We start from the raw sequence: 25982 nt of genomic DNA on the forward strand, positions 1-25982 counted from the left end.
GAATGGTCAAATAATGTATTCAAATTTTGCTATTCATTTTATTTTTATAGTGTTAGGAAAACCTAGTGCATAGAGTTGAAACTGACATGTGCCTTTAAAGTAAAAAAGGAAAAAGTAAAACTTTTTACTCGTTCAATATGTTATATTCTGTGAAGTCTGTTCTTAATAACCCCTTGTACTATGTTGACTGATGACAAAAGTATACTACAGATGATCTTGATGTGTTACAAAGTGTTCATAGAAGAGTTATTCTGTACAGTAAAGTCAAATGTAAGATTTAATTTTAAAAGAGACTTGTTAAAAACATAAATATGTTCTAAAGTGACTTTGCTTGTAAACATAATATACTCCTGGAAAAGCTGGTAGCCCATGGCTTGGACAAGTGCATCCTCTCCTGGATTAGGAGTTGGCTGGAGGGTCGGGCCCAGAGAGTGCTGGTGAATGGAGCTGCATCCAGCTGGCGGCCAGTCACTAGTGGTGTTCCCCAGGGGTCTGTGTTGGGTCCAGTCCTGTTTAACATCTTTATTGATGATTTATATGAGGGGATTGAGTCCATCATCAGCAAATTTGCTGATGACACCAAATTGGGAGGGAGTGTCGACCTGCTGGAAGGCAGGAGAGCTCTGCAGAGGGATCTGGATAGACTTGAGAGATGGGTTGATTCCAATGGGATGAAGTTCAATAAAGCCAAGTACCAGGTCCTGCACTTTGGCCACAACAACCCCATGCAGCGCTACAGGTTGGGCACAGAGTGGCTGGAAAGCAGCCAGGCAGAAAGGGACCTGGGGGTACTAATTGACAGGAAGCTCAACATGAGCCAACAGTGTGCCCAGGTGTCCAAGAAGGCCAATGGGATCTTGTCCTGTATCAAAAATAGCGTGGCCAGCAGGACCAGGGAAATGATCCTTCCCCTGTCCTCTGCGTTGGTGAGGCCACACCTTGAGTATTGTGTTCAGTTCTGGACCCCTCAGTTCAGAAAGGATATTGAGGTGCTGGAGCGGGTCCAGAGAAGAGTAACAAGGCTGGTAAAGGGACTGGAGCATAAGTCCTATGGGGAGAGGCTGAGGGAGCTGGGGTTGTTTAGCCTGGAGAAGAGGAGGCTCAGAGGTGACCTCATCACCGTCTATACCTACCTGAAGGGAAGTTCTAGCCAGGTGGGGGTTGGTCTCTTCTCTCAGGCACTCAGCAATAGGACAAGGGGGCACAGGCTTAAGCTCCGCCAGGGGAAATTTAAGTTGGATATCAGGAGAAAATTCTTTACAGAGAGAGTAATCAGGCATTGGAATGGGCTGCCCAGAGAGGTGGTGGATTCACCATCCCTGGAGATTTTTAAACGCAGATTGGACGTGGCACTGAGTGCCATGATCTAGTAAATGGACTGGATTTGGACCAAGGGTTGGACTCGATGATCTCGGAGGTCTTTTCCAACCCAATCGATTCTATGATTCTATGATTCTATGAATATGCACTACAAAAACTGAATACACATTTATTTCATCTACAGTTGTTAATGTGAATATTTACTTCTTAGAAAAACATAGGTGTACGAGGAAAAAACTCAGACATTTTCTAGGAAAAAGGAGTGATTTTCAGAGTTTCTAGAAAGCCTTAACACCACATATACCTCAGATTTAATGCTGACATCATTAAGGCTACAGTTCCTCAGCTTTAGCCATATTGGTTGTATTTTTTTCTGTTCCCAGGATATGTAAGGCACTCAAGACTTGTATCAGCACCCTATTGATGTCAGTGGGAGGCAAAGACTATCAAGAAGAAATTGGAGTCTAAAGTTTACTTTTGACATATGAATAAGTAAGAAAACAAAAAAGAGCCTAGTGTTGACTCGAGCTGCACAGTGAAAAGGACAGGTAGCAAATTCCCAACAGAACTCCAGAAAAAAGTGAAAAACACCCAAACCCATCTATATTGTCCAATCTAATACAGTCAGGGAAAATCACCATTTCTGATCGCTAAAGTACATGACAAGTAAAATTGCCTCCGTAGATATGTTTCAGTAAAATGATAGAACCACCGAAAAGGAAACTGTTATATTGATGTTTTCTTGTGATGTATGTCCAAAATTTCCAGAATTATACGAATTACTTAGACCCCTTAATTCTCAAAATGGGTGAAGAAATCTGTATTTTTTGTATCTATTGAATGTTTGAAATTACAACTTATTTGTCTACATTTATCATTCTAATTTATTGATTCTAATTTATTTAAATTTATTTTGCAATCTATAGATTGATAACACAATTATCTACAGATTGATAACTGGTAAGGAGCCTGAATTTGTTCAATTGCTGATGCAAATGCCACAGTTTCACTGTTTATATGAAGAGATTTTCACTAGTGCTGCTATCTCAGTCACTGATCATTGATCACCACTGACTGAAGCAATACTATTCCCATCTGGACACAAGCTTACAATTTTTGATCCCTGCTTTATAGACAAACGACATACACCTTCATATCAGGTAACATAAAAATATTGGAAATCACCCCTGCACATATATACACTAAGAATGAAAAAAATTATCCCTGAATTAAACAAACAAAAAACATAGCTATATAGTGGCAGGATAATTTAACCAACACTACTTTGTAGGGAATAATTTTTAATAAACCAGTAAAAAAAAAAAAAAAAGTTATCAAAGACATCCAAAGGACAAAATGAGAACATATATACTGGTGTGTATGAATGTAATGCCACAGTCAAGGAAATATCAAACATTAATCTACAAGAGATTGGGAACTTCAGTTATAAGATATGCCCTCTGTTTCTTAGTCATGAACAACTCTGCTACAATCTCGTGTCTTTGGTCAGGATACAGATAAGAAGAGCAAACTTCTAGTGCAGCTTTAGACTTGACTAAACTACATATTTCCAGTAATATTATTTTGGTCTCTGAATTTTGGAGGTTTGTATTTCACACATTACCGGGGAGGGAAAAGCAAAAGAAAAAAAAAGCAGACGAGATGTTAGTGGAATTTAACACACAAGCAAACTTAATTGAAGCAAGAGAAATACTTGGACTTGTGGACTTCAATATTGACTGGTTAAAACCAGAGCATTGAGTATTATAAAAGCACCTTAACTTCTAACTTTACACTACTTTTCAGGAAAAGCATTTGAGGAGGAGGGGTCCCTCCCAACATCAGCTAATGAAGAGAATCAGTTACAGTAAATGAGCATTTCCACTGTGGCTCAGCTAAACACAACTTCTCACATCCTTTTTAACCAACAAAAAATGAGAACAATATGTAAAAGTGAATTGGAAAATATTGCATGACAAAATAATATGGACAACAGAAGTTTACATGGGGAAAGAAAGCGGATTTTAGTTTTGAATTCAAGCCTATTTTTCAAAACACAATCAAAGCTGGTGGTGAAATCAGTACTGAGTCTTGTTTCTCCAATTTAAATGAAGAACTGAACTAAACTGAATGGAATTGAGTCCAAGCTTTTGGTAAAAATTTGGACTCATAATGAAAATTGCCATTTATAATGCCATCACTTGTATGCCACATTATTAGATTGAATCTTGTGTTATGAAACAAATGAGATTATTTCTAAGTTTCTTTTGCCCCAGGGAAAAAAAGATGTTGAAACAAGCTTGTAGAGCTCCTCATCTCACCACTGATTCAAACATCAGGACTTCATTGGCTTCACCAAATTCAGGGCTTTATGCTACATGTATAAGGGGAGCTATTTGCATGAAAATCTGGCTGTACTGCATTTGAAGACGTATGTGTGGTACAACAGAGACAGAAGTGTAGCGAAAATGCATGATGGGTCAGATATGCAACAGCAGTTTTTAACCTCTCTGTCTCCTTCCCTCCTGAATTTATACTGCTGATAGCTGCTACAGTTATTGGGAATCCCTCCCCTGCAGGAATCATCCCTTTAAAGCCCTTGGAGCTTCCTTCACACTTACCCATCTGACTCTAGTGACTCCACAGAACAAGTGCCTGGGAGAGAGGGTTGCAGAGTCTCTGTCTAATTCTTGTCACTTTTAAGAGCATGATAACGGAAATGGAAAGGAAGTATGATTTTCAGAGGTGATGGATTCTCTCCAATTCCTCCATAATCAGTTTAAAGAAGCACATGAAAGGTAAGGAGAACAAGTGAAGAGGACTTCCAATAATATTTACTATCTGTATAACTCTATTCTCTCTAAAGGTATGGGAAACTTCTCCCTAAACTCATAGACAGCAGATGTAAATTAGTACTAGAATCAAAATAGAACATGACCCCTTTTATCTGGTGATATTTTTTTTTCAATTCCTTAATATTTGACAATCACAATTTAATAGCAAGCTACTTTTCAAAGTACTTAGTTAATGTGCAAAGAAACAGAATGGGAACAGGCTCTTTCTAGATCCATAGAAAGTAGCTTGAACAGAAGCTTTTCAGAGAGCTTTTGCAGCTCATATATGTTGGAGGATCTTTTCATGTGCAGACTATACAGGGTGATTCTTTTCCTTGCGTTAAATCACAAAAGGAAACCACGAGCAAACAATGGCTTTAAAAAGTGAAACAAAAGATAATTCAACTTTATATACAGAGTTTGTTTGCCTCCCTACCCTGCATATATGTGTATAACACAAAGAAAAGACTTTTAAAACAACACATACTGATAATTATCCAAAGTTGTTAGTAAAAATGACAAAAAAATTGGTTGTTACTTTAAGTATCTGAAAACCTGTTTCCTAGAAATTATCCTTCCTTCTATGATTTTTTTTATTACATAGCCATCGGATAGATGTATTTATCACTGAAATATATGTAATAAGTATTACATATGGATTTCAATAATGATTCCACAAAATAAGGTTTCCAACATCTCTGCAAGCCATAACATGCAATGAAATGTATGTTGTTGCTTCAATTGCTCTGTTTAAGCAGCATAACATTATCATATTATCACAAGCATGTTTAATCTATCTTTCAAGAAGACAGGAATACTGGCTGTAAGACACCCTGTAAGACACCCCATTTTAAAGGAAAAGTTAAAGATCAAAAGTACAGAGCATAAATACACAAAGCTTTGGCACTCTGCTTCCATTTCAGCACTCTGCACTGACCTCTACTGGTTTCTCTATTGTAGCTTTCATAAATATTAAAAAACCCACTTTTATTAAACTTTTGCACTCTTTTCTTCAAATTCAGGGATAAAGTAAACTGTATACAACTCTGCTAACTTCTGCCTGACTGGAGGCCAAAAAACAGTCCGGCTTCCAGCTATTGGTGGCAGTTTATCTGTAGTGGACTAGACACTATGAAAAATAATCTGTTAAAAAAAACCACCTAACAGTACATATACAGCTGTAGAAAGATATTAAAATCGGAAAACTCTCAACACATTTCTTATTATGACTAATGTGTCTCATTTTTTTATTCAGCTGCTGTCTTATGTTTCATGTCACATTAGATGTGTGCTTTATAAAATCTTGTTATGTATTGTACAACACCAAGCATCTGAGCAGAAGTATTAGTGCAACACAAATACCAAAGCTGTGAATATAATTTTACCATATTCAATCATCCCCATTTGACAGACTTCTGCTTCACAGAACACACTTCTCTCTAGAAGGTTCTTCAGAAATATTTGCTTTAATTAGGATAGAGCTTGCAGCTTTTTTACCCCACACCAGTGAATCGAATACAGTAGCAAGTTTGACATTATGAAAGTATCACTGTAAATGTTTTGTCAAACCAAAGTCATTACCCTGTCTTGCTGAGATCAGTGATGCACTCACCACATATTTTATACCACTAAATGAAGTTCAAACCATCCATTTTCTAGCTGATCACAATAAAAACCAGTTCTTTATGTGCCTTACAGTAAAAAGCAACTCTAGTTAGTCAGAAGTAAATGAGTAAACTTTTCCATCCTCCTTTACCAAAGAACACTTTCGTTGTCAGCAACACCCAAAACTTTCCAATTTTAAAAGCATATTTTTAGATTTCTTTGTTATGCAAGTCTTTAAGTATGAATAACAGTTTTACATATCATGAGAATTTCATTTCCTCTCACCGCACTACTCCAAACAAATTTTTTTAATTTTTTTTTAAAATCATCTGTACCGGCTGGAAAAAAACAATGATTGTTGACCACAAAAACAATGAATTTGTTGGTATAGATAGTAAAGCAGATCACATATTGTTAATTCAAATTCAGAATAGCAAGATGTCTATTACTCATTAAGCTATTTTGTGTAATAATGCATTTTTCTTTCATTTTTCATGAAAACCTCTTTAGATCCTGAATATAAAAAAAATTACTCAGATATTCAGCATGAATCTATAATATTTTATACTTCGTAAATAAATATCTGAATCTGACATTTTATTTTATTTTTTTTTTAAATCATCTTTTCCGACTTGTGGAACACTCTCTCCTTTCTTTTACCACAGCTGAACCTCGCATCACTCCATCCTAAGTCAGTCAGTGCATACCAGGGAAGCCCTGGAGAGCCCCTGTCGCTCAGGGCTCCCCCCAGGCAGCCGCGGCAGAGAGGTGCCGGTCCCCCCGCGCCCGCCCCGCGCCTCCCCGGCACTGGCCAGCAGAGGGAGGAGAGGGGGTGCCCGAACCGCCCCGCATCCCCCAGGGCACCACAGCCCCTCTGTTCTACCTCCAAGCACAACGGCAAGCGGCAGCCTCAGCTTCAATGTCTGTGACGAAAACCCACACCTGCTCCTACCCAGAAAGCGTAATGATACTGCTTTTTGTCTTTTTTACTTCTTACCTTCACCCAGTGATTGAGGATGGGTGTCCACAAGGTTGCTGTTGCCTGGTCTTGCCACTGCTCCGACTCTCACACTGCTGCTTCTAGGACTTGGATGAACAACTGGATCTGATCTGCTTATTTTGTTCTGTGTTAGAAAGAAAACATTTTGATGTTCTGTTGCTAGAACTGGGCCTTTGCTCAATGAGCAAATACATATATGTCTGAGATCTGCAAATCAGCATCTTTTTCCGTAAGTGGGAAACAGAAAATCTTGCTAAGACTTCCTATAACTTACAAAGTAGTGAAAGACACTTTCACTGAACAAGGTGTTGATTGGATCATCGTGAAATCATCTTCTTTCCAAGACACATTTTAAAGCAGTGCTTTCAGTCAGCTCTGTGCAAAATATTCCACAACAACCCCAATAACTTTTTTCCTTACCTCTGGTATCCCAGTGAGGTCACATTCTGTTAAAAACATCCTGTCAAGCTTGGTACAAAAGGGCTCCAAAGAATCAGAATGCAGAAGCTATGCAACTTGCTGACTAACTTTGCTCAGTGTTATTTACCAACCACACAAAGAAAATGCTGTCTATTCAAAACACAGTTCAAAACTCTCTTCACAGAAAGTGAGTGAACAAACAGTCCCATGTCCGATGCTGTAGTCACATCTCCCATGAGGCCCGGTGATAGCTCTGGGGCATGGGACGGAGTGACACCACCAGCAGTCACTACAAGGCACTTTTGTAAACAAGTTGTGTGTGTGTGCAGAGGAGGAGGAGGAGGAGGAGGAGGCGGGTGTTACTTTTTCTCTGTCTTAACATTATGCTTTATTAGATTTATCATGTTGAAGCAGAACTTCAGTCTTGCTTAGTCTACTGGGTGTATTTTCTGTAGTCCTTGTACAAGATTTCCCTCACTGTAACATTTATATTCTTCTGGAAGGGATCTGAAACGAACACATGGAATTTGTGCAGGATCCAGATTTGGAAACCTGCAGCCAGGTTAAGCAGCAGAAGCTAGTTCAGACTCTTCCAGACTCATCACAGAAACAAAGAGAAAATCCATGACTTACTCTACTTTACGCCCAACAAATTTCAAACCACGTCACACCCTTTGGATTAATTTGTAAAGAAATAATTCTCAGTTATAAAAGCCATACACAAGATTCAAGTGTTCAGTATTCCTATAACTCAAAGTGGGAACTCTGACCCAACTTTATTACTTTGCTTCATTGAACAACCAAATTCTTAAACCAATTTGGGATTGCTCTAAATATCAGAGGAACATCACTATTTCAGTTTGGTAATTTCAAGTGTTCCCAAAATCATAAACCCCCTACACCCACTTTCATTATTTTAAACTTGTCTATTCTTTATAAACTCTTATCCCACTAGTTACAAAGTTACACCTTGTCAGAGAAGTAGAAATGTCTTTTTCAGGTCCCTATGGGAAAAGAATCACTGTATAGACCCAGTACTCCCAGTACTGACCACGGGCCTCTACTCACACCAAGCCATTCCAGTGCTTTTCTTTATACTCACAACAAATCACAAACGACTCTTTCCAGGTTGGGAAAGATAAGTAATTGTTCTTGTTATTCTCCTTGTAATTTCATTCTTTAACTGTTAGACCATAATCGGAATCCTCTTTCTGCCAAACAATCCAAACCATCCCCACTTCTTATCTACAAGGCAGCCTCCTCCCATGTTTGATTTTTTTTTTCCCTTAACAATTCCCTAGTAAATAGTTTTTCTTATGTTTTCAAAGGTCTAAAAGATGGGTGTTATAAAACACCTGTGGTGTATGTTTGTGAGAAGAAAATACTAGACATGGTGCAATAAACATGAGTCTGCATTTCCTTTTGTGTGGTCTGGATCTGCACCTCTACAAGCTCTCACAGGTTTGTGATGTAGATTCTTCCAAACCTATATTGCAGGAATAGGGATTATTCCAGGTATGACATAAAGCACAATCAACTGCTGATATACTTCAACACCTGAATGGCTCATGATCAATAACTGGATGGCAAAAGTATAGCTTTTAAAATGTAAAAGTTTTCTAGAAATACACAAAACCTTAAAACACCTAGCTACATTTCTTTTATCAATAGTTGAAAACAATGCCTTTAAAATGGGAATAGTGAGTGAACTTGCAAGTAAAATTGTCTAACACAGGATTTTTAAAACAAATATGATTGTTTCTCAATAGTCACAAACAACCAGTCTTTGGTCAGAGGCTGCTGTTGTGCTTTGTCAAGCATTACCATTCTTCAAAAGCAATCACATACCACACCAGTTACTATTACTTTTTAATGTAGACTTTAAATAACACTGAAAGCAATAGGAAGTTTTCCACTGATTTTTGTATATATTTTTTAAATTTTTAGTCCAAGCTTATCTTACAAGTTCTTCTCATCTCATTAAAATTAGTAGTATATTATAGAACAGTATATATATTCTTCCTTTTTCCCAATAACCTCACTTTTCCACTTAATTATCTGTATCTCAGGAACACAAACTCTGCCTACTAAAATACTGCAGTATATAGCAGGTTGATTATTTTCACAGTATGACTATGAGGTCAGAAAGTTTATAATACCTGTTTATGTACTGGGAAAACCTGAGTTAGGTCTTCCTCTTAAGCATTTTCTGAGCCCTGGTACCTATTTTTGAATAGGTCAAGTGTACACAAGGTCTTGTGTACAGATGACTGTACACAAAAGCTAGGTCTATAAAACACTAAGCCTCATAAGTCCAAATATCTGATTGACTTTTTCTTCTCTGTAATTGATCCTGTAACAAAATTTTGAAAGGTACACCTTGCTTTTATAGAGAAATCTACCAAACTATGTGAGTCAAAGGAACTTAGCAATTAAAATTGTGTTCAATCACTCTCCTTATTTCCTATTATTACAAGAGAACTTTTTTTTTTTTTTTTTTACTTTGATGATCCTTGTGGGTCCCTTTCAATTCAGGATATTCTGTGATTCTATAAAAATCAGCAATACTGTTACAAGAGAGGAAAAAATGAAAATGTCACTGTATTATAAAGACAGTTCCATGTTCTCTTGTTTTGTGCTGTGGATTTCTGCTTTTTGATGCACCTGACGTTATGTGTGCTAGAAACTCTTTTTGTCATTTGCAACCTGACATTCTATGTCCCACACATAAAATGGCACTAATTGAAGGCATTGTCCTTCCTTTGGAGCCTGACTAGTGACAGACACCTGTGCTCTTAATTTTTAAGATCTGCACTGTTAGTGACTCCATTCAACTTCACAAGGAGTATCAGATTGTTTTATTTATGAGCCTCAAAAATAAGACAGCGAAATCAGGTTCAGATTTTCAGAAGTTCCTCCTATCTACCTCTTGTAATCTACTAATTTAATGAAATCAGCTGCAGTCTGTATGTGTGCTTTTCAAAAACTACTATATAGTTCAATCGCATGGAGAAAGAGGGTTAGAAAGTTTAATTTGTGATGTTGATTTGCCAAATATAGGTCACATAGGAGCTAGAATGTGAACCTAATAATGCATTTAATGGCAAAGACTCTTCTCTCTCTCCCCAACAGCCCCACTAGGGAACTGAGACGAAGCAAGATACCAATTATGCACACAGAGGAGACCTAGCTGCAGCCACCAGCCTGATACAGAATTCTCTGGGGATCACAAGCAAACAAAAATGGAAGAGATTATAAAGAAAGAAAGGAACAAAACACTTTTTCTGGCTATTTGCAACATACACCCAACATTTTAAAAAATAAATTAAAATACACAAAAGAAAGAAATTCAGGCAGGTCATGGAAAAAACATTTAGTTAGGTGAACAATAACTCCAGGAGCAATGTTGGATACCAACCAGTCACATGCTCCCATCAGGTGGTTTAAAAAAATAACACAAAAGAAGATTCAAAAAAATCCCATGCTTCCTTCTTTTCCACATAATTACCATGAGTTACAGTTTGGAGTGATGCTGTAGAGAGGGGTGGGGGAAGTGAGTGAATTTGAAAAAGATAAAAGCTGGGTAAGCCACTCCATAGTCAGGTTCATGCAAAAGTACTTTACCAGAAACAAATGCTGGTGATGCTTTTGTTCTGGTCTTTTACTAAAGCTTATTCTGGCCTTCTGATGTGCCTCCTATAGGTTGCCTTTGCCAGCCAACTGCTTATGTGCTTACAGTCCCAACTGCTAGCATCACATTTATTTATTTATTTTCAACCCAAATAAACTCTTAATGGCTTAACATAAAACATTTAGATTTTTTTTTTTTTGAAGCACACTAAATAATAAAAAAGCCAGAAGCACAATAGGCCATAAGGGAATGAAAGGGATGATTGTTCAAAGCCCTATTAAAAGGTTTGTTGCTTTATTTATATATTTTTTTAACAACACAATTTCAGAGCCTTTTAAAGAAGACTCCTCCTCCACAGTTGCCTGCCAAGACAGTACTTAGCTGAGGGAGGGAGTGCCTGCTCTTTAAAAGATGATGGTATCTATTAGAGAGAGAAGGGAAAGAGAGATATATAAAAAGGCTTTCCCAAAAACAGTTGTCCAGAAGGGTCAGTGAAAAGAAACAAAAGGTATGAGATGAGAATTAAATGGAAAGAAGATGAGGTAACATTAAAACAGAGAGCACTGAGAGAGAAGAGAGGTTTTTAAAGCAAAAATGCTTTTGTAAAGGTCGTTTTAGTTACTCTATCATACTAACCATGGTCTGTATTTAGGCATCTGTCAGATAGTAATTGTGAAGCACTTCACAGAAATTAACTGTGAAAGTCCTCTTTCATGAGGTAGGTGAGACACAGAGACCGACTTACATGCAAGCAGAGACCAGGTTGTTTCCAGAAGACTCTTTGGCAGCATACCATGTTGCAAAGCAACAGGCACAGAAAGGTTAGTCTACCTCTTGGTGTGATGCATTATTTCATTGTAGGCATTCAGTAATTTGTCTTGGTGGAAGACATGTCAAGTGCAGTCAATATATCTGGAGATAAAGCTGAGGTCCCTGTTCACTCTCCTTTTTCTTAGAAGCAAATATTACAGTCCAGGTCTCACTCTTAAAAACATTCCTCCAGAAACTGCTATTGTTTGAAAGCCTGTTATCTCAAAATGCTGTCAGCATGTGATCACAGATGTGATCACAAAACCCCCAGGTAACTCATGCAAATATGAGTAAAAGCTGCAAAATGAGCTTCTGCATTCACAGTAAGGGTTCAGTACAGTTGCCACTGGTGGCATGTCTGGTGCTAGAGGATGGTCTGTAGTTTGTTCTAACTGGATTTTTTCCACAGCTCATGAAGCCACTCCTGGAAATTAAGAATGATGTATCTCTGTTTTGGCTATGAGAAATTCCTGCGCAGTTAAGGAACGAGTGTGAAGAGCTTTACCTTCTCTGGTGGGCTACAGCTACATCAGGTTACACTATCAGAGCCATTGGGCTCTGAGGCAGCCTGCATCGCAACTTCCCATCTGTTAAGAGCAAGAAAGAAACTAATGCAAGAGGATGTTTTCATTGTACCTTGGAAGCAACAAAAAGAACCCAAATCCAACTCCCAAGGACAGGTTTATTAGAAACACCTCTGTTTCAGAATGAAATTTCATCCTCTGAAACTAAAAATAACTTTAATCATCCTTCATATGTTTTCTGGTAAGAAACACTCATTTCAGTAAGAATTTCCAAATAAACTCTGCTGAACACATTTACAAGAACTCCTAGGTTCTCAAACTGAAGCACTAACTTGTAACATAAATCCTATAGATTAAGGTGCAGATAAATTCTTCAGAGATTATTCTTTTCGTTAACAGGTTATTTTTGCCTAGATTTGATTTTGTAAATCTCTCAGGTCCTGTGTTTCAGTACAGGAGAAGCAAAAGACTTTGAAAAGTGGTGTACAATGCATCTTTTTGCATGACACAGCTCTGAAGCTGCTAGCACAGATCTCAGTTCTGAGATAAAACCAGGACAAACTCCAAAGCTGGTGTCTTATTTCAGTGAAACACAGTTTACTGGGCTTGTCCATAGAAAAAAAAAAAGAATCCATTCCCTTATTTGTACACTGGAAGCAAACAGTGTAATCTTTCCTAAAGGAATCTTTGAAAGTGTCTGAAATAATCCAAGGTTAAACTGACCTATTTAAAAGAATATGGTTTGTACACCAGAGTCATGTAAAATTTTCTTTCTTATACTATGCTGGTTTTTGGTGAAGAACTGACTAAACTGTGATATATGGTGTGAGGCCAAGGAACTCTTTTTAAAATCCATTAAAATTAGTGAAAAGAGAGAAAAATTAAACTGCATCCAGCAGAAAATAAAGAACAACTTCCAGTCCCTAAAGGAAATTTACATTTTATGAAGCATGGCCAGGACACTGCAATTTCTTTTCACCATCCTGAAAAGGCAATGTGATCCTTGTCACCTGAAGCTGTTGTGACCTTTGTTTCTTGCCAGTTGGAAGGAAGGAATCCCAGCAATGCATCTCTCACCAGTGTCACAGGAGGCAGAGCAGGAGCGGAACACCACTGGAGAGACTTAGAAAGACTACAGCTGAACAGGCAACAGTAATGACTGCAATCACAACCATGAGCCTCCTAGAATAGAGGATCAAAGGTGCTATCTCTCAACGCTGTAAAGATTCACTTTGTTCAGTGGTGCTTCAGTATGCTTTAAAGTATAAGGCTGTGTGGAGAACACAGTGCATGGTTTTCCCCATAATTTCCAGACAGGCTACTTAAATCCATTAGATATCTCCAGTGAATTCTGTGAGTGTTCAAGGTGAAGATGTTAATTTCAGAATCATCGTTTTAAATAAACAGTTTGTGTGAACTAATCACAATCTAATTAAATACAATATAGGAACAGCCTTTAGAAGTGCCATTAGCAGAAGAGAGACCATCTTGCTATAAAGTAATTGGAGACTCCCTGAAGATGAAGGGCCCAATACCTGACCCACTAGATGTACAGAAAAGTCTCATGAGTTTTACAAAGTGCTGAGATGTGAGGGTGATGCTATTTTTTTCAGCTAAAGAGAAATCCCTCCCTTTTGGGTTTGAGAAGAGCTTGGGCTGCCACCCAGTGGAGACAGGTACAAATTTTGTACTGATTTAGCTTCCCAGTCACAGCAGGATAGTCAGCTCTCTGGCTCTCCAATAGTAGAAAAAGGAACACCTTAATGATGTAATTTCTTAGTGCCCACCAGTTATTCTGGATCAATACATTCTATCAAGAAGTTCAAACATGAGTCTTCTAAATGCCAGCCTAGGATCTAAGAGTCAGACTGAAATTTTGCCTTGCATATCTGCAGTAGTAGTTTCTGTAGGGCAGAAATTGATGAGTAAACTTCCTGAATAAATTATGCAAAATACTTTTAATATTATTTTTTAGCCATAATATAATTTTTATTCTACATTTTATTTGGTATTCTTATTGCTATTTATGACCGAATATATGGCTTTTACACAGGTGGGATCATTGTAATGTAATTTTACTAGCAAAATATGTACTATAGAAATACACAGCAAGAACAGAGGAAATTCCTTTAAAACATCTAAATCTGACCTTGTCAGGACAGATACGAAAGAAATGTTAATCCCATGTATTGACAAGCAAAAATTAGTCACAATTCAACAGGTACACTGACTTACATAGGTGCTATATAATTTTTTTCTCTATTAACCCCAATCTGGTATTTTGCTATGTTCCAAGAATTAGCATAAGCCCACTTTCTGACTGGTTTTATTTTTAAGCATTTCAAATAGTATTTCAAACATCCTTCTTGTATACAAGAATCAGAAAGTGGAACTTTTCAGGGACAAAATAAAAGGAACTAATCTTTTACCAAGCTGTGAATGGGGAAAAAACCAATAATATTGAAAACTTTTTTCACAAAAAGTATAAAAAATGCTTACTTTGATCTAGATTTTGACCTCTCATAACAAAAATATTTTTTTCACATATTTTATAGAAGAGAAAAAAGATTATAAGCTAACATAAGAATGCTTATAATAGCTGTTGAGTATTCAGGCTTGCAAAAGCACTGAGATAAATATAGTATCCTCAAAAGCAGAGAGTTCTGATCCCAAAACACCTAAACTGCTTACAGCATAAGTCACAACTACTCCATAGCCTCATGCTAATTTAGATATTATTCTCTCACACCTACACTGCCAAATCACGGTAATCCCAGTTCTCTGACCAGGTATGTCAGATTTTACAGAAAGTTTCTGGAAATTTGGAATTTTTTTTCCCCTCTTTGTCTGACAGGTGTGCAAATCCTTTATGTATGACTGCAAATAAGATCATTTTCCTTGTAGTCTTTACTCTTGTTTTCAAACCTGTACTTAATCTGACTTAGAGAAAGTGTTGCTTAGATTTCTGAAATGCCCTCAATTACCAGACTAGGAATCCTGTACTTGCTCGTTAGTAGCCTCTTCTGTTAAAAGCTATCCTATTTATGATAATGACAAGATGACATTTGTCTACTTTAAAGCTGTGTGGTTAAGGCATTCACCTGGGACACAGAAACTTCAAACTCTTGTTTCTGTTGTAATAAGATGTTTTGAGGCCCATCTTTCCTTTTCCAGGGGTTGCCGCTTATCTCATGTAGTTGAAAAAAAACCAAAACACAATGCCTCAAAGTCAGAAGAGGTTCCCAGGAGCATCCTTTCTGTGTCAGGTTACAGAATATAAGAATATAAGGCTATAAGAGTATAAGCGAGATCCTAGGACTACAACCAGAGAAACAGAGATAAAAAAGTCTTTGACTCAAAGTCAAAGGGTATTTTTCCTTGTTTGCTCTGCTGTTTCTAAAGTCCAGAACAGAAGAACACCTCAAAGACTTTATTTTCTATTATGAAATGGGAGACTAAAACTCTGTGACTGTGCTGACCACTGTGGGTGTCTGCTTCTTCTGTCCTAATCACTGACCTACAAGGACCGAAGGAATTTAGTGATTTAAGAGTTTGCTGCCGATAAGTTCTGTTCATGCTTACCAGCCTCATGTTTGAATGACAAGTCTGTGTCTTCACTTGCCTCTGAACTATAATTCCTGTTGCATGACAGCTCAATTAACTTTGTGCTTGCAAACATTTGATTACTTTGGGGTGCTCTTTATAGTCAGCTACATAGCAGTGATTTCTTAAAAAATCTTGCCAAAATTTTAACTTAAAACTTTCACTGCACCTCAAGGAGAATTCTTAACAGTTCAATTAAAAGAGCACACAAACGGAACATAAGAAAATTTATAGCAATGGAAAAATCTGAAACCATGAAATGCTGTGCTCTTTTCCAATGGTTCTGGTATGATTAACAATTTCTGGTCAAAGTATCTTCATGCCACAAGAGGGAGACACAGGCACATAATGTCTTCATTTAAAATGAAGCAAAAGACTTAACATCCTGTAAATTACTTATCTCAGTAAGAAGAGCCCATTTGCTCTCTCATGTATATAATACTAGTTCCAGAAATGAGCAGGCTGGCATAGAGGAGTTTCTACTCCACACCACATTATAGAAAAAAGAGTTAAAATTCAGGGATATTAGGCTTTCATTGATGTAGAAGGAAGAAAATATGCAAGAAAATCCTAAGTAACCTTCCAAGGAGATAATACAAATGCTGAACTTCTAAGCTTTTCTCTGAGAAGAAGAGTCTGTCCTAGGAAATCAGAAGTGGAAAAGATGATTTAGTTCCCACTAAATTAATCTTGCTGTTGTATAAATTAGGTTAGTTATGGGACCAGCATTTTATTTAAGGGAAGGTATTTATAGCTGCCATGATAAGAATGCTTCTAGAACTTTAAAACTAAAGAAATTCAGCTAAAAGGATGATGGTGTTTCATGTTAGTATAGATATCAAATTTCGTAATTAGTCATTTGTACATAAACTTCTGTTAACAGAACAACTTACAATGTTCAAGAATAAAGAATATCCACTTGATGTGTGGATATTTCTAAATTTGGATTGGCTCAGAGTAATGCCTCAAAATTCATTTCTCCACCACTTCTGCAGCTGCTCTGAGCTGCCAGTCAAATAAACTTTAGCATTATTTGTTCTCCGGCACGGCAGTATAGCTCAGTTTGGTTAAATACTTCACAGAATGGACTAAAAGAGGCACTACATCTTGAAGCATTTGTAAACCAGCATCAATAATATATAAACTAAGGTAAGGAAACACTGGAGTGTTGGACAGCTGTGTTGACAGCAACACATGAACTCGAACAATTAATTCAGCACTGACACTTGACAAGGGTGAACCAGAGAGCAAGGTACTTGCTCTGGCTGCTGTTGAAACTAATATCTGTGTAATTTCTAATAACCTAAACTGAACAATACAGGAAAGAAAGAAGAATGCAAGACAGAAAGCAGAAAAGATAGAAAGTAAAACAAGCACTGTGGATTTGAATTATTCAGAAACTTCCCTGTAGTCACCACATTGAGCTTAACAATCTAAAAATTATTTTATATTCTTCAAGAGAATGAAGCTCTCTATAAAAATCAGTACACAGATAACACTGGAAAATGGTCAATAATTTTATGTTTGAAGACATAACAAAAATCACTTTGTCTTGCATATTATTTCAATACAGAAACCCCTCTTAATTTTATAGGTCAAATGGAATAGATCTGTGTTCTTTAAGAAGGGACACAAACTCTGGAGTTGTTCAACTTGTTCTCAGAGGCCTTTAATATAATATGTTTCTCTGCCTTGCAAAGCATTTGTTAACAGACAAATAAATTAGCCTCTTGAAAGAAATCCTTGCAGAATGTTGAGATATTTACACACCAGGATATGTAGTATTTTTGCAATGCATTTTGAAGCAGCCAATAATTGTTCAAAGTTGACTTTAAGTTACTCAGAGGGCTGAATATGGTAATATTTTGTCTTGACAGAAATATGTTAAGAGGAAGGGGAGAAAGAAAACAACACAATGGAGCCCCACCAGGACCAGCTTTTGTTTAATGGGAGTGATTGGTTTTGAAACCACTGAAACACTTCATTTTGAAACTGAAGTCCATAATGGTAAAGAGTGCAGAGAAAATTACTTCATTTAATATAAGTTTTCAATATCTCTATTTGTAATAAAGATTTTTTTAAATTATAAACTTGAAATACTGATGTGATGAAAAAAATTGTTTCAGACTAGCTCTACAATGCTTTTGCAGGCATATACTTACTATGTTATTGTGTTAGAGAATCTGACAAATAAGGTAGAACCCTGAAATACAAACAATAAGATATTTCTGAAAGTTTTGTAAAAAAATTTCACTTTCTAAACACTACACTTGTAGTGTAGAAATTACTTCTAGTGTTTAAAGTAGTGTAAGCAATGCAGTGGAAACACTACAAGGTGCATATTACAATGGTAATTATAAAGAATACAGAATTTATTTCAGACTAAAAGAGAGAGGATAGATGGGTTATGACCAAAAGCCTAAGGTTCTGCATAACTTAAATTTGAGTGTGAGTTTCACAAATGTATACTGCCTCTAAAAAGGAAAAAAAATAGAACATTATAATCTGAGAAAAGCAGTGATTTTAAATGTGGTTTTGAGGTCAATAAATAGATATTACAGACAAATTATATCCATAATCCCTAATGACTGTTCCATTCATTTCAATAATTTTTCTTACTGTTTTACTGCCATAGAGTATTGACACTTACTGCAAGTGTCAAACACAACCTCTCTAACATGTGACAGAATGAAGGGAAGAACTGTGAATAAATAAAAACGCAGCATTTTTCTTGAAAGTGAAGTTTCATGAAATAGATAATAACCCTTTTGTATAACATTAATCCCCTATTGATCCTAGAAATCCCTTTTATTTCTTTATGAAGAACCTAAATATGTTGGTTTTGGCTATGTTTTCCACAGTAAGTTTAGTTTGGTTTCTATAATATAGTTCCAAATCCATAGGTCACCCTTAAATTTGTCAGTGGTTCATTTCACTAGAAAAAGTCACTTCATATTCCTTTCCAACTTCCTTCCAACCTACATCAGCTTTATTCTACACAAAATCTCTGAGCCTTTCCTCACCTGCAGAAGCACTAAGGTAGGCGTCCTTCAATCTACAATTAGGAGCTGATAACACATAAGGTTTCCTTAGCATACCATTAGCACAAGTGGAACCAAATATTACATTATTGCCAAGAAGCTACCAAGTACATATGCTCATCTGAATAGAAGAAATGGATTAGAAAAATAGAAACATATTGAATGCTGAAAAAAAGGCATGACAAAAGCACAGTTTTGAAGGGTTAGCTAGCAGGTTTATCATAGCTTTTGTAAATTTAATTGTTACCCAACTGTACCTGTATTTTAGACTGTGGATTCCAGGTTTCTGCTGTAGCTGCCATTGGCTTCCTTCCTCTTCCACTGAGCTTGAAACAAAATTTCAGAGGCCTCCTCAAAAAGTGTCTCTTCAAAATCTGGATCTGAGAGAACACAAAGAAGAATGAAACATTTATAATGCTTGCTTTCAGTGCGGACTGATTAATTAATCATCAAAGACTCATTAATTAAAAGTTTTTGTAAGTCATGTCTGTTTTGCTCATGACAGTAATAGGTAAGGGATCTCACCATCTTTATGTTGTGGACTCATGAGCTCATGGGCTGTTATCTCATCAATGCACAGACCCCAGATTGTTGGGAGCTGCAGAAAGCTGGAGCAAACTCATCTCCACCAGGGCAGCCAAATAGGGGAACCCAAAAATAGTGAGCATGCCAGTAACGATTCATATAAGGCTTACACACAGGGGAGAAAGATTAAAATTTTTTTACATTACTTTAACAAAAGGTATTTAGAACTTTGTAAGTATTCATTAATGTTTTGTAAGTATAGAGTGAGGTATGTCTGCTGTACTGCTGGCATTAGGCTGGAATTAGTCAATTGATTTCCAGTTAACTGTATGTCATTAATGTATCAGAAAATGTTTAAATCCTGATTTGATTTAAACCACATGAGTTGATAATTTTATATGATAACTTCCTATGTGAAGAGAAGAAACTGAATGGAATTTCTGGACAAGATCCATGTATTAAATGATTCACATGTGATTCAGCTGCTCCATGCACATATCTAAACTGATTTAGTTAAAAGACAACAATGTTAAGGGACCTGACACTGTGGGACGGATGATGCCAGGCTGAGTCAAAAGACTAGAAATGGAAATGCTGCAGCATTTGTCTACATTTCTGCAGTCAGCACAAAATCTTAGACCTTGAACACACTTTCCCAGAAATTTCAGGCTCCTTGGCCACCTTCTGTCTCAGTTCTCTTTGACAATCTTGTCTTTTGATGTGAAGATAGAACATGTTGTATTCCTTGCCAAGGTCAAGTATAAAACCTGATCTTGACCTTGACTACAGATCTCTTGCTCTGTTTTAATTTCTTACCAGAAGACTGTCAGTTCTGAACATTCACTCAGCAGAAGTTTGCCATCTTCAAGACACACAGCAAAACTCTCAACCCTTTGCCCTCACAGCCCTGAAAAATATCGAAAAAAAAGAAAACAGGTAACAAGAACTAAAGTATAACTCAATGATAGAACAGTGTGGGGGGAGAGGGAGAAAAAAAATGAAAGGGTATTTCAAGAGAAAATTATTTTCTACTAATAAATGCCAGCAGACACTACAAGTGTTTTAGAAATCATCTCTCAGATATTCAGGGCCAGTAAGTGTATGTGTATACAAATTTAAAATCTAAAGTGAATACACAGTCCATCCATGGAAAACCTATTTGAGTCAGAAAAAAAGCTGTAGGGTAGAGCAGACTCTATAACTGATGTGGATACTCCTTCCTCTTGCGTGGTGACTAGTATTACTTTTATTTCTGAAGAAGTACTCCAAAGAATCAACTGAATTCATGTCCATGCACCTCCCACATTCCACAACAGAGAAGTGAAAACCCTCAGACTTACAGTCTTAGTAGCAAAATAAAAATGCAGGATTCTAGTGCCCTTTGGGGGTGGAGAGAGAAAAGCTGTCTTACCTCTTTACTATTGATCATGGTCAACCAGTCTACTAATAATACTAATAAATCTGTTATAACAATTTCAAAATTGACTGTTGAATCTACCATATGTATCTGCTAATGCAGAAGCTCTGAGTCAATTTAATTTCGAGCTGACAGGTTGTGACAGTGACTAGAGCCTTAGTAATAACTCCCAATAAACAAACTACTGTCAGTGACTAATGAAATTCTTTGAAAGGGGTTAGGGCTGAAGTTAAGAATAACAGCTGAGGGAGGGAATTAGCATCTTTTTTATCATGACCCCCAATTGCAACTCAAGACAAATGACATCCTTTAAAACAAAACCAAGTGCCAAATGTAACCACTTCAAATTTCACCCTCAAAGGACTCAGTAATGATTTCTGGATTTCATGACAGTTGTTACTGCTTTCTTTTCTTCTGATAAACTTCTTTGAAGTTGAGACACTACAAGGACCTTTTACATTAATATGGACAGGTAATAAAAGCCCTTCTGCCAGTGAGAATACATAAAGAGATATAGAAAACACACTGGAGTGTGTTGGTTTAATACCCTATTACGTCCAGTGCTTTATAAATATGCAGGATATTTTCTTTGGCATATTTATACACAGAGACACATACAACACAAGTAACTAACAGCACTAAGTCCCCAGGTACTGTAGTACCTCAAGATAGTTTTCTTATTTTTCCTGCATTTCTGGACTTTGGTTTTCTTGTAAAAATTAGATTACTTACTCAGGCAGAATCAATCCTTTAAAGACTCAAAAGACTTAGCCTTTGGCAGAAACCTTATATGCATTTCTATGTGACAACAGTTTAGTCACTAGTTTTCAGGTCAAGTTCTATTGCTTAAAGCAAAATATCAGCGATTTTTTTTCCCGTCACCCGAGATCTCAAATCTTATATTCTCTGTTACAGCTAAGCAGGTTTGTTGAAAGCAACTGGCATATCAGACCTGTCAGTATTGAGTTCGTTGTATCAAGATAAAACTCCAGCATATGTAAAAACGATTTTTGAAAGCACACAGCTAAATCGTTCAGAACCATGGATGTTCAGGGCACGCGGTAGTAGATTTTCTTCAGAAGTAATGTTCAGACCCCAAAGAACATTGGTTTTAGGCCGCAGTTTACAGTTTGTGTCTCAATCACCTTGAACAACTGACCCTTGTGAGTGAGAGGCTTTGGTTCAGTCTAGTAGCAAAAGCACATACAAATATGTATACGCATTTCCCTTCACATACACAAGTTTTCAGAAATTTACTATTCCTTAGATAGCTATCTCAAAATTACAGTTATAGATTGGTCTTGTTACAATGATGTATTATATAAAACATATGTGATATACATTAAAACCAAATATTAAGGAAATACAAAAAGTTTCTGTTTAAGTCTCACTGAATTTAGAGAGCAAGAAGTAATGATAAGGCTAATTGCATGCCTAAGATTAGTGATACTACATATTGTCTGGACATGCATTAAGACTGCTTTTGTTCACAGTAAAACACTGAAAAGAAACCAATGTCTTTTATGTTCTCAGACAGAACTTAAAACTGAGTGAACAAGAGATGTCTCTAAAGAAAAAGACGCAGATCATGAAAGGGCCTCCCCCCAAAAAAGAAACTTTGCCAAATTTCATGGCATACAGTTGATGGCATACAGAACACAAAAAACCTGGTTATATTCAGAAGACTATAGACATTTGTGCTCTGACAAGATAAGCTAGAGAGATTTACATCTCTCATGATTCTGTTTTACTTGTCCCTGTCCTTCTGATGATCTCTCTTAGTTGTCATGAAGGAAGAAGTTGTCATGAAGGAAGAACAAGCAGCAAAGTCTGGTATGGAAATACAGAGTTTTGCTTTATTTTATTTTATTTAAGAAAATCCTTTACAGTTGCTTTGCCTCTGCTAAGCCTACTCGGAGAACTAGCAGTGGAAAATAAAGGAATTCAAATGTTCAGGAAGAGAACAGCAAAGAAAGCAGCAATATTTTTTAAGGGCACAGCAAAATATTCCCTTCCAGTCGTTGCAGGGAGCTGAACAACCATTTTAACCCAGGCAACCTAGTTTACTTGTTCATTTCTTAGACATTCCTGAGTTTTACATGCAAATACCTACCCCATCCTGCTGCTGTCAGATGTCAGGGAAAACTGAATTTCCTGAATGTTCCCTTCAAATACCTGCTAAGAAAAATGGCACTTTAAATCAACACTTGGGGTTTTGGGATTTGGCCTCAGATGGAGGAGCTAGATCTACCCATAACATGGTAGGCTGCTGTCTCAAAACTGTATAACCCTGAACAGGGTGGTGAAGTCTTGTAGGATGGCAGTGATTCCAACTGACTCAACTCCACTTAACAACCAGGAGAAGATAGTTCTCTCAGCAGAATGGGTTCTCTTTAGAAAGAGAACATCTAAATGAAAGTCCTTATTAAGAGTTCTGCAAATAGAATAGTACACGTGCTGTTTTTGCAAATTTCCGTGGTTTATGGGGTTATTTAGAGAAGCTAAACTTTCTAGAGGTGCTGATTTTAAACTCTGACATTAGTTAGTTTATTATTACTTAGCATACATTCTGTCCATTAATATTCTGTTGGCATGGTCATTTAGAGAGAAAAAGAAATAACGGAATGTGAAGCAGAGAGAAGACTACATAAAGGGGTGAGTGGTGTGAGTGGGGTCATGTCATGAGAGAGATGATAGGAGAGTTGAAAAATTTATCTAAGGCTATAATTACAAAGACAGTAATTCCTCCACTTCTTGAACACTAGTAGAATGGATAGGGAAGGTGCTTTTATTTTAGCCACTCTTCAATTTTATTTTCTACCAAGAGTAAAGTAATAAAAAGAGTATCTCATGGGTCTGTCTGGAGAGGGAGTAGAGACATGCTTACATTAGAATAATTAGTATTGCTGGTTTTAAATCATAAAGCAGTGCCCACTGTTCCCCTTCAAGGCTCCTGAAGAATTTTTAATCTGCAGGTAAAATCAACATTTTTTGAGATTCTGAATGATATGATGAGGAATATATTCCAAGGCAAAGTGTTAATAAATTAAAATGACAGACAAATTTCCATCTTTGTAGGACCAATAGTTTCTCCTTAGCCTCTTACTTTATTTAATCAAAATACTATCTCTCTGGGCACACAAATTAACACCTAGACTATTCCTGTAAAAGCAGCTTGAACAGCAGAAAAGGAAAAATACTGAACATGTGTCTAACAGTGTTACAGTTGGGGTTTTTTATATTGATGTAAAAATCTGTAAAGTAGACTTTGCCAATGTAATGAACATAGTTTTATCCATGGTTATAGTGCAAGGAGGAGAGTCAATAACTCAGAATTGATTGGGGAGAAAAAAACCAAACAAACAAAACCAAAGCAAAACAAAAAAAAACCCCAACAAACAAAACAAACCCTGAAAGAAAAAAGCAACGAATAAGAAAAAAAAACAAGGCATAATTTGTTTTGCAAAACATTGCTGCCATGCCAACTCCACACCAGATATCTCTGTTCTAGTTTTATTTGGACTTGAAGTTTTGGACTCTCCTGTGCAACTAAACTGTCCTCTGCACAAAACTAGAGAAAATTGAATATAAATCACATCTGCTTCTTTATGATTCTCAGTAGTCATGTAGCCTAAGAATTGCCAGAACGGACATCTTCAACTAGTCATAACTCACAAGTGTTTTGGACACATATAAGTCATTCCTAAAAAAATTCACCATCCTCATATTTTGGACATGTGATAATAAGAATGAGCTCCTCAATACCTCAAATCATTTGCCTGCTATGATATATTTAAAAAAAAAATTGATAATTCTACTGAAGGCTGATTAAAATATTAGGAGAGCACAATCTACAAATACTCTTTATGACAAAGGATTTGACAATGGGATAGTTTTCTCTGAGAGACATTCTAGACATTTTTCTGAAGGTATCCACAAATGAAAGTTGTACCTTGAGTGTGAGAAAAATCTTTTTAATTTCTCAAACCATTTGAAAGAAATGGAGACTGGGAGGCAACTTGCCCACCTCAGGTATTCACACATTTTCATGTGGGACTGCAGCATATTGACAAAATCAAAAGTCATTCATTTCATTTTTGAAAATCCTTTTGTATTTCAGTTCACACTGTCTGAATCACTACCTCTCACCAAACTTAAAAATGAAAACAAACACAGCTTTCTTTCATTTATAGCCAAAGAGGAAGTTTCCACTCCAGCACCATAGGTCATGTGTTCATGCTTTATTATCTAATAAAAACCAGATCTCATTCATTCTGTAAACATAAAATTTCTTATCTGGATCTACATAACAGCTTTTAGTTACAATTACCTACAAAACGCAAAGACAGTGTTAAAGTTTCTGTCTTATAATTACAAAATCACCAGGTTGTTATGTTTCATATTAACTTTTCCCTTTCTGTCTTTAGCATTTGCCCCTGGTTCCCACCTTCTTTTAAACACCTATAATAGCATCATTTCACACTAAATTTATTTTCCTTTAAAAAGAAAAGAAAAAAATCTCTTACTTGTTAGAAGTTAGAAAAACAGCTCCAAGGGCACGGTGATACTATGCAAGGGGGAAGCTTATAGTGACAAACTTTTGAAGAACTCTGATCTTAAAACCTGACCCTTACACAGACCCACAAGTTTCCACAAACTTTGAGCTCATGTGACCAACTTTATCCTCAGCAGCAGCTTCTTCTTTTCTCATGTACTCATATTCAAAACTTCCACTCCAATGTACACAGATTTACTTACTGACTGCAGGTTACTTTGCATTTACTTCCTCTTTGTGATCTTTATTATTTACTTCCAGTCTTCCAGCTCTGCAAAAACTTATATACCTCAATGCAGTGCACTCCTTACTGAGAATTTTCTCCCAAATAACTGTTGCCTTTTGGAGAAAACATCTTCAGAAAGTAGACACAGTACTACTAAATTTATATTACTTAATTAAAAATTGGTTTTCTATTCAACTCAATGATCTTAAATGTCTTTTCCAAACTAAATGATTTTTAATTATATGATTTTATTTAAATATTCCAGGGAAAACAGAAAATAAAATTCATGACGTCTTCTTGGGATCATATCCTTGTAAACTGCTTTAAAACTGGACTTCGAAATCTGAATGTTAAATGTAAATGTCTCCTTGATATTATTTTAAATTCAATATGAAATATGTTTTAGAAATTAACATTTTAACAGTTCAGTTAATATGTGATTTTATACTTGATTTTTGTAAAATAGAAATC

The 25982-nt window shown here is 36.5% G+C and overlaps 1 protein-coding gene across 3 annotated transcripts in view; it reads right to left on the reverse strand.

Moving 5' to 3' along the window:
* ST18 (ST18, C2H2C-type zinc finger) overlaps window positions 1–25306 on the reverse strand; it is a 189174-nt gene extending 163868 nt beyond the window's left edge. The window contains exons 1-4 of one of the 3 annotated variants that reach the window (XM_027638719.1): window positions 25257–25306; window positions 20130–20220; window positions 19046–19168; window positions 6757–6883 (exon numbers count right to left, since the gene is read on the reverse strand). In XM_027638719.1, coding sequence (XP_027494520.1) covers window positions 6757–6883; window positions 19046–19168; window positions 20130–20153 — 274 coding nt within the window. In that variant the 5' untranslated portion in view covers window positions 20154–20220; window positions 25257–25306. Of the gene's footprint in view, window positions 1–6756; window positions 6884–7033; window positions 7082–7179; window positions 7428–19045; window positions 19169–20129; window positions 20221–25256 lie in introns of those variants that run through there. The other 2 variants (XM_027638720.1, XM_027638724.1) reach the window with 2 other exon arrangements.
* Window positions 25307–25982: the final 676 nt, after the last annotated feature.

This window comes from Corapipo altera, unplaced genomic scaffold (assembly GCF_003945725.1).
Source record: "Corapipo altera isolate COAL_440 unplaced genomic scaffold, ASM394572v1 49, whole genome shotgun sequence".
NCBI classification, from domain to species: Eukaryota; Metazoa; Chordata; class Aves; order Passeriformes; family Pipridae; genus Corapipo; species Corapipo altera.